Genomic DNA, 10446 nt, shown 5'->3' with positions numbered 1-10446 from the left:
TGAGGAGTCAATACTTCAGCTTGAGAGACAATCTTAAAGTACCCATCACTTCCACAGGCTCCCCAAGCAGCAGGCTTCGGAGGTTTAGTCTCTCTGTGGGTGAGCTATTCAAGGATTTGGTCATATTACACCAATAACTTCTAAATGGACCATCTTACATTTGAATGATCTACATCAAAGAAAAGGTTCTGGACTGGAAATTGCGAAGCAAGCACATTTGTGCGGAGGCCTTTTAAAGGATAGAGTGTGAGAAAATTTCCTCAGAGATTCAGCAGTTGATTCTTTATTCATCAGTTTTTGAAAGACAGAAATTGCTTTTCAGTTCATTGGCAGTTCAGTAAAAAAAATACAAATTTCATTGCCAGGTTAGTTCAGTGAAAATAAAAGCTAAGCCAGTAGTAGTGATACCAGTGAATCTATCTATCTATCTATCTATCTATCTATTATCTATCAACGTGATGAAACTATCTCAGAGAGAATTATACAGATAGATAGATAGATAATGTACATACTATTGCAAATGAATACTATTATTCTACAGAAATCAGACAGAGACAAAATATGAGCTAGAAAAACAGCATAATACAAATTAAATAAAAACTAAAAAATGCTCATAACTACAAACAACAGGGAACATCATCCTTAATTCCTATATGAAACACTTTCTAACTTGTTGTAAATGTATTTGCAAAAAAAATAAAACATTTTAAATAAGTTTTTGTGGTTTATGATCAAATATATGATGCTTTTATGTTCCATGTTTAGTTGTTCTTCGGTAAATGGGCACATGACAAACTAAAACAAAACACTGTTCGCATAATGTACGCATGATGCTTCCATTATTGGACCTTGATTTATTTACCCTAACAGTCATGAAAAAATGGTCATCTTCATTGCAACAGTGTCCCATAAAAAAATTGTCTTGGAAACAAGTGCCCTCTAATGGCAGGACATTTTATTGCCAAGATCCAAGACCATTCTGCATGAAGCTCATAAACATGTGAAGCTAAACAAAAAGCAATCAACTCTAACAGTGGATTTGACAACTGATCAAGATATATTGTATTTAGATGCAGAATTCCAGCATCACAAGGCCTGTGACATTATGATGATGGTTTCCTTTTGAGATGAGGCTGACAAATTCATACAAATTCTGACAAATTCTGAAAGAATATACAACCTCCATCAATAAACAGAAAAAGCTGCCTGTGTTGAGGTTGTGTGAAGCACACAATACAAAGCAAGTACTTTTCAAAACTTGTACTATATCTTCCACAGTGTGATACTGTCTCCATCTGCTGGTAGAATCTTGGAGGCTACATGTGCAGTTCCAACTGTAATGTATGAAAGCATACTATTATGTTATAACAGTAAAAGTACATTGTATAAAATTATATTTTAAATAACCAAAGCACATACTACAGATGTTCTAGAAAACAAGCAAGGACATTACAATCAACATGAAATGGTGTTCACAACACTTTTTAGAGTCAAACAGTATATTTACGGAGTAAAAAGTTTGAGCGCGACTTGATTTTATCCATCTGGAACCGATCGGATTGTGAAAAATGGTTGTTACATACCAGAATGCGTCAGGTGATTGGAGGAGAGTAGTTGAAAAAGAGAGTTTGGCATTTGCTAACATAAAAGCCAATTTAGAGGTAATTACATTTTCATAGAAGATTATGAAGACTGATGAATCATGAATTTTGACATGAAAGAATTTCCATATGGTCAATTTTGTGCACGTCTGATGAAGTGCCTTTGAGGTGTGGCAAAAAACAAACAAGTGCAAAGAACATTTATCCTGGATACAATAGCTTTATGAAGAAAGTTTCAAGAATGCTCCACAATATAGAGCAGCTCTTGTATTCGTGAAGTCCAGTGAATGTCAATAGCAATGCAACATTCCACCAATGAATAATATCCAGTCTCATTCAGTGTCTGATCCAAAGCCCTGTCCCATAGTCAGGCCAGTTTTATTGCTCCTAAGAAGGTGGAATCCCCATCCAGAGAGATATTTGCATGGGTACGAGGTATCAGAAGCTCCAGTCTGTCCCCAGAGTCCAGTTTCACTACACCTGTACATCACATGCTCAGTTAGATTCATTTGTAATAGTAGATACATTATATATTTATTCAAATATGCATTGCATTTCTATGAGACATTTTCATAACCTTGATACTCTCAGTAGTTCCCTGTTCAAAATACACAATTAGAAAAAAACTAAAAAAAACTAAAAAAAAACCCTCTTTTCTCATATTTATAAACATGATATGACATACACAGGAACATATTTATCACAGCCATTTGCAGGTCATTGGCTCTTTCTGGCCTCGCTGACAAATGTTGTCTAGTTTCTCGGCGATATGTGTCAAGGGTTATATGTCAACTGATAGCCACAAGAACGTAATAGGAAATTACATTTTGCTAAAGAAAATTAAACTTATTTTTTGGACCATTAAGATTCCTGTTACAGTTCCTTGTTACTGTAATGCACAAAAAAAAAAAATAAATAAATAAAAAAAACACACCAAACATATTCTTATTACTGTAATGACTAAACTGTATAGTAATGGATAAAGGATAATACCACAATGCAAAAAAAAAACAAAAAAAAACCTAGAGATGTTTTTGTGAAATTCACTCAACTTTGCACTTTGTAACTCTTTTGTAACACTGATAAAGTAGCAGGACTTTTCACACTCACCTCCAGTGTAGCAGGTGTTGAAGTGATTGACTCGATTCATGCTCTGAATACAGCGGAACAGAACGACGTGCTGACTCTCGTCTCCCACAACATTTTTCTTTATGCGAATCACGATGTGGCCCATTGCGAACGTCGAGTCTGTATAGTAGACCTGGGAAAATGAGAGCTTGAAATAATGAGGAGAAAACACTGAGCACGGTGTTGGAATGTCTCAAAGTTCAGTTATGAGGCCAAAAAAAGACCTCAAGAATGTGTCATAAGTCGAGAATTTATATACCTGACTATAGATAAAGAAGAATCCCTCCTCTTTGATTAAAATGGTGCCCTGCTCTTCCTCCAGAGCAGAGCCGCGCTTTAGACCGACATGCCATGGGATGGCTGTGCATAACTCCAATGCAAACTCTGACAAAAATAAATAAATAAATAAAATTAACATTTAGAAATAAAGGGATATTCAATGAAAAAAAAAAAATAATAATAAATGGCCAGGAAATGAAACAAGAGCTTTCTCTGGCTCTGCTTACATACTGACTTGAAAGCAGGGCAGGCCCTGACAAGCAAAAACGGATCATAGTGTTGCCAGTAAAGAGGTTCTAAAGCTATTTCAGAATAGCACACATACATCAATGTCTGCAATGAAGATTTGTTAACTTGTGATTTCACTCATTTTTTCCAAAGCATAGTTTCAGTGGCGAATGCTAATGGCAAAACTAATAGACTACCTATGATAACTCTGCTTTCATGCATAATTAACACGTTATTATGATGTATTATAATCACGTCATGATGCAGGCAGTGTTTCAATTAGTCCAACATAACGTTGTCTACTATTACGTTTTATTTTATTATTATTTATGTCAACTTTGTTATCATGAACATATTGTAATCTAAATTTCTAAAAGGATGTTAATTGACCCTTCACCAGGAGTTTGATGGACAGGCGATCTAACCAATCATAACGCTGAATCCGCCATTTTGTCCGACAAAGCAGTCAGGGGAGTTAGCAGATTAACGTAGGTGAACTTGAACTTGAAAAATGGTGTATATTGACATCTTTCCGTGATTGAAACAACATTCCTTATGATATTTATGTTTATTGGAACTAGTAGGAAGAGATGATCGGTTCACGAGCAGGTTGAACTGAGGTACTACAGCGATCTGTCACAACACATTAAAGAGCCACAAAACGGTATTTACTGTTTAAATTTCTTTAAAAATGACAAAATTTGAAATTTGAGACTTTGTTTCATGTCAAAAGTAACCTGCTCTGTCTTGTCTGTCGACGCATTGTCAGTGTCCTCTTTGCTCCGCGTTGTATTTTTCACTGTGAGAACATGATGTTTGGCAAGAGATCGGCATGGCTTGTCGGACATAGCAACAGTAACTAAAGGGGGCGGGTCTTTGCAAATGGTCAATTGGCATAAACGTGCACAAAGAGTGCTCCATTTAAAATCACTAAAAAGCTGTTACTCATCTCAGTTCATCGCGATCTCACAAAGTTCCGTTATAATCAATGAAGCTGTCTACACTGCACAATTAATCTCTTATTTACAGTATACAATGTCTACACTTTGTTTGTTATAATGAGTCAGCACTGAACAAAAACTGCGGTGTTTTGAGCGATGAGTGGATTCTGACTAATTTAAACACTTCTGAATGGCCAGTTGCATTCAAGAGATCGAACAAACTTGTCTGTAACTGGCTTCATTGCTTAACGCTGCAAAAACATGTTGTAAAAAGAAACCTGTGATGCTCTCCAGAGTGCAAACACAAATACGCACAGGAGCATTAGTCAAATCAGTTTTGCCAATATGATATTATTACAGTATCAACCCCCGTAGAACCGGGCCTGCCTCCCGCCTCTCGTGCGACGACCCCCATCATTTTACATCCTAGGCCTGTCACCTATGCCACAGGCTGGCCCTGCTTGAAAGTTTAAATATCCTTCGGTAAAAGTCTAAACATGATAGATATAAAATAAACTGAGCTTAAATATCCTACTCAACAGTTAGACTGAAATAATCAGTGACCTTGTTCAAATTAAATGTCCTGTGCTCTATTCTAACATTGGGATTCCTCCGACATGCAGAGTAGTAGGTGCTACATCTATGCGGCTTTGTCCTTATTACCTCAACACTCCAATTCTCTGAACATCTAGTCTCACATAGCCAGACCTTCAGACTGACTGCAAAAAGTCTGGACTCCAGAGCAGCTTTCATTGGCCAAGAACTGCCCAGAGGCCATCTGACTTGCATGTAAAGCAACAAATCACAGTTCGTTTTTGTTCAGCGTCATGTTTAGGGGCATGAAAATGTAACGTCAATGTCTCTACAAAAACAGACCGGCGTGTAAAACTTATGGATGTATTTTAAAGGTGACCTATTATGCCCCTTTTGACAAGACATAATTATAATTCTCTGGTGTCCCCAGAATGTGTCTGTGAAGTTTCAGCTCAAAATACCCCACAGATCATTTATTATAGCTTGTCAAATTTGCCCCAATTTGAGTGTGAGCAAAATAAAGCCATTTTTGTGGGTGGGTTGCTTTAAATGCAAATGAGCTTATGCTCCCTGCCAGCAAGCTCGCTCGTCATTCCAATACACATACATAATACAGAAGCTCACACAGTAAATATAACTCGCAAAATGGATCATTACAAACTATTCTTGATGCAGCATATAATATACAGTAGCTATGGCATGTATTTTGTGGATGTTTGGTAAAATTCGATTCTGAATGATTTTGATAGCGTGATGCACGGCTAACGTGGCTAAAGCTACACACTGTTGGAGAGTCTCAGTAAGAATGAAGATGCGTTTATGAATTATACAGACTACACGCGTTTTTGGGTTAAAAATGAAAGTAACGAAATGGCTCTGGTCTCTGTGAATACAGTAAGAAACAATGGTAACTTTAGCCACATTTAATAGTACATTAGCAACGTGCTAACTTAACACATTCAGGAAGACAATTTGCAAACATCACGAAATAAAATATGAAATTGGATCAGCTGGTATCGATCCGTCTTTGAGAATCAATTTCTGTGCAAATCCTGTGTTTTATTGACGATCGTGTGAAACAGTCTAGTGTAAATGACTTACACATACCGCTATATGAATTAATCTAGCCACATTCCCTTCATAAATAAAATTGCACCACTGCGTCATTAGTGGCTCAGATGCCAGGAGTTTATGGAGACTCGTATGTTTACTATTATAGCCGTTAACAGATCAGTGATAATGTTTACATAGTTGAGACATATCAGGAGCTCAGGGACAGTCATTCTTGAGTGCTGCTGTCCTGCAGAGTTTTGCTCTGACACAACTCACCTTCCTTCACGTAGCTTTAGTAATCCTGAAGACATTCAAGTATGTTTGATCAGGGTTGTAGCTAAACTGCGGGACAGCTGCTGCTGCTGCTGCTGTTACTCGTCGCTTGCGAAAACAATGGCGGCGCCGTGGGTGGAAACATACAGATTCAGGGGCCGGTAATATTATAATAAGATCCCCTTCCTACGTCACAAGGGGAGCGAAATCAGAACGGCTCGATTTGTCTTATGCTTGCAGAGAAAGGCTTACCAAAACAAAGTTACTGGGTTGTCCTTTTTCAGATGCACCAGAGACCTGATTGTAGCACTTAAACATGGGAAAAGTCAGATTTTCATGATATGACCCCTTTAAAGAGTCTATGCCATGAACTTTACATACTTTTGAAAATCCAGAGTTTAGTTGATCCTCATTGTCACATATGTACACGACGGCTTTCTTCTTCCATGAGGGGGTTTGGCATCACAACGTCTTTGTTTCCAGGCGGACCACTAAAGAACATAAAACACGCATCTCCCGCAAATCCTGTAGGATTCATCCAATCAGATAATGACTTCGAAACTCCTGAAGAGTTTCCAATTTTGGGTGCCATTTGCATCAGACGTTCAGCCAACAGTTTGTGGGTGTGATGTCTGAGGCTGAAATGACTGAACACCCAACAGAAGTCACTGCCATCTTAAAAGACGTCATGTGTTGATTAATTTATCACTCTGGAGCCACAAGGTTGCAGAAGTTCAGAACATGTAATTGCAAGTCAGTTATAACAAATGCTCTTTTTGGACTGGGAATGAAGTGTTGAATTAAAGTTGAAAGTTACATTGTGTTTTCATAGTACAATGAACTCTTTTTTGTGAACAACAAGGTCATTGATAAAATTGGTAAAATGTATCACTTGAACACAATTTAGCCATGAGTTATTTTAGATAACAGTATACATCAAATAAAATAAAAAACACAAAAAAAATGAAATAAAAACACGTTTATAATACTATGATTTTACAAACTCCTTCAGTACCTTTCTGGAAGGTTTTCTTCCTGTTGTCTGCCATCATCTGTAAGCATGCCTGGGATTCTGTGAAAAAGCAGAGGAATTTAAAACACACAAGAAAAACAGAAATTGTGTTCATATACCGTTAATGTACATGTATTCTTATTACACATTTCTTAATTGTAAGCATTTTCTGTAGCTGTCAGTAAGAGATGAGAATGATTACAGTGGTAATTTTTGCATTCAGTGACTCATAATGTAACAGGATATGCAAATGTGTAATTGTGCACTTTTGCACAATGTGCATGTTTTTTTTTTTATATAGATATTGAGTGGTTTTTATCCTGCACCATCTGTGCTCTGCATCACTCCTGTCAGTAAACACAAATAACCCACAGCTCTTCTAAGTTAACACAAAAAACAAAAAAACAAAAAAAACAAAACAAAAAAAAACCCAAGACAAGTGCATCATAGAATAAGCAGAAGTGTGGGCTTGCCTGCTTTGTTTGAGACATGCCCCAGACTCCTTTTTGACACGGCAACACGGTCTGTTGTGGTATCATCCATCTCAGTCTGCTGCAGATACTGTAAATAGATGACCAAAAATCCCGCTGAATAAAAACAGCTTAGGTATTTTCTACAAGCTTAAGTCTGTTATAAGAACGTAAATTATAAAGCTGGTCACTGTGTTAGGCTGATGATGACCACCTTGTAAAGGACAAAAAATGCCCAAAATATATCTTCATTTAGGCTGGTCATAGTTAAACCAAATATATTAAATATATTTCTTTTGTCAGAAATATTTCTGAAAAGTTAGTTCCATATAGGGACATGCCTGAAAGGGATATGTTAGAAGCTAATTATTTTACTTTATAAAGTTATAAATATGGATATTTTTCTTAAAAAAAAAACGCATCACTTTGTTTCAGAAGGCCTTTATTAACCCCCTGGAGCCATATGGATTATTTTTTATGATGGATGGACACATTTTTTGGGGGGCTTCGAAATGCCCCCCCCCGTTCACTACCATTATAAAGCTTGGAAGAGCCAGGATATTTTTAAATATATCTCCAATTGTGTTCATCTGAAAAAAAAAAATATATACACCTAGGATGGCTTGAGGGTGAGTAAATCATGGGATAATTTTCTTGACTAACAAAATATTGACAACATTTCAAACATACATACAAAAAAAAAAAAAGAAAAAAAAAAGAAAAAAAAAAAGATAAAGTCAATTTAACACAATTACGTACATGGGGTAAGTTGTCAGAATTTTAAGCACAACTGAAACAGCAAAATAATTATGCAGCACTAAATCATTCATTAAAACAACAAAAAAGTAATTTCTAACTTACAAAAAATGTCAAAATAAGAGGTAACACTTTAGTGTCCTTATTACATGTTAGAATGTACTTTTTAGTAATAACAGTAAAATGTGCATAATTACATGCAATTAACTCTAAACCAAACCCTAATTCCTAACTCTATATTAAGTACATGCTGTTAATTAATATTACTCAATACCTAATTGTATAATTACAGTGTAACAAGAACACCTTAAAATAAAGCGTAACCAAAATAAGGTTTTATTGTTTCACTTTCTTATACAAAAGTCATTTACAAAGATATGATGATATTGGAAAAGAGTTTATAGGACACGTGCTCTCCTAATTTTGACAGCTTTGAACAACACCGTTCGTACAGATACTGTAAAATGAAATTCCAGGACTTTCAAAGCCTTTTCAAGCAATACTTTTTTGGTTTTCAAGGACTACAATCAGAGATCTCACTTATCAAACAAGATCTTTATTATCTGTCAAATTCCCCCCCCAAAAAAAAAAAGGTAAATAGATAAATAAAAATAAACCAATAAAACCAAATGGTACAAATAAAGTGCAGCACATACAATGACTGTGGATTTTTTTTCTCTGGATTTTTTTTCTGTGGATCGACCTGTATCTTGGATATTTATATGAGCAATATCACGCTCAAAATGGTTCTATATGTATATCAGACGGGCTGCAGCATTAATTTGGTGTGAAAAGATTGTTTTATCGATAAAATTAAACACTAATATCATATATTGTCTTTCAAATATTCAAGCACTTTTCAAGTACTGTTTCATAAATACGGCTGTTTTCAAGGCTTTTCCAGGACTTAAATTTCAAAAAGTCATATTCAAGTACTTCAAGCACCTTGTACGAACCCTGGAACTAGGCGTTTCAAACAAACATACAAAGCCACTGTTAGAAAAGCAACCAATTGGACTCTTGACTCCAAACCTTATAGTTACTGAGATACAACCTTCCCATGTGATAACTAACTGCCATTTATGCAAGTCCTTCAAATCATCAATTACAAGACAATTCTTTAGATTTGATGTATGTATTGTGGTCCAAACCTCAATTCTGTCTTTGATCTCTTCATGTTCCTGCTGATGGGTTAGCTTCTCTGCCCCATTCATGGGTTCTTCCAGCATCCCGCTTTGCTCCTCTCTTTTGCGGACCACCTCGGCCCTCAAACCCTCCACCTCAGCCTGCAAGGCCAGCACATGGTACAAGGAGATCACAGACAGGGAGGAGGAGGTGATGGCAGCGACAACCAGCACCAGAAACAGCCAAGGCAGCCTTCTCCTTTCACCCCGACTTGGACCAACATCCTCAGCAGCCATGGTGGAAACAAACTTTTAGGGGAAATGGAATATTAGTTACTAAATGTAGCCTGAATGGCATATAGACCGATTCTGAAGAAGCTTTATTTCTGTAAAGATCTCAACCCACCTCAAAACATGACTACAATCGATAAGGATCCTCACAATGAGATGTTTGTACTTAGAAAGAAGCTCATCTGGAGTTCTTCGTTATGCTTGCTAGGTCCAATTCATCTTCATATGGCATGAACCAACCATCTTCATATCCCTCTGAAGCTCTTAGCACAAGTTTCTTTCAGAACAATCCCGGATCAGACCTTTTACACAACTACCCTTCCTCTTCAAGCTGATATTTGTTAATATGTAATAAAGTAAGACTTCTGAGATCTACAGCTGAAGTCAAACTTAGTATAAAAGCAACTGTACTCACCAAAATAAATGTCCTGTCTGTTACAAATCTCCAGCCAACAGTCTGGTTTTTGTATCCCTTTCCTGCCAAGCTGCCCACACCCACTGTATTTAACACACTGCAACCGAAAGTTGCTTTGTCACCACTTACTTTGTTCCGACAAACTGCGTCAAAAGTGTGAAGAGAATTGGCGGATAAATGAAAATGTCAGGCTTACATTTTTTTAAGTCATATCTTAATAGCACATAAGACAGTGACAAAACCAAACGGAAGCTATTCCTGGTATAGAATCAGACAAAAAAAAAAAAAAAAAAATAACAGTTTAGTTCTTTTTAAAGTGAAAACCAGAAACAGGAACCAGC

At 36.6% G+C, this 10446-nt stretch overlaps 1 protein-coding gene across 2 annotated transcripts; it reads right to left on the bottom strand.

Moving 5' to 3' along the window:
* Positions 1-267: 267 nt before the first annotated feature.
* tnfsf13b (TNF superfamily member 13b) lies at positions 268-10355 on the bottom strand. Of its 2 annotated transcripts, XM_051905293.1 has the most exons (8): positions 10106-10355; positions 9806-9967; positions 9427-9708; positions 7523-7610; positions 7053-7109; positions 2989-3113; positions 2712-2862; positions 268-2081 (listed from the first exon to the last, which is right to left on the bottom strand). In XM_051905293.1, exons 3-8 carry the CDS (start codon positions 9694-9696, stop codon positions 1969-1971), a joined length of 804 nt encoding a protein of 267 aa, XP_051761253.1. In that variant the 5' UTR covers positions 9697-9708; positions 9806-9967; positions 10106-10355; the 3' UTR covers positions 268-1968. The 2 variants fall into 2 exon arrangements, with proteins under 2 accessions (XP_051761253.1, XP_051761252.1); XM_051905292.1 differs by having other exon boundaries at positions 2712-2877; positions 9806-10328.
* Positions 10356-10446: the final 91 nt, after the last annotated feature.

This window comes from Ctenopharyngodon idella, chromosome 9 (assembly GCF_019924925.1).
Source record: "Ctenopharyngodon idella isolate HZGC_01 chromosome 9, HZGC01, whole genome shotgun sequence".
Lineage (NCBI taxonomy): Eukaryota > Metazoa > Chordata > Actinopteri > Cypriniformes > Xenocyprididae > Ctenopharyngodon > Ctenopharyngodon idella.
This window is presented reverse-complemented; position numbering and strand designations above follow the sequence as displayed.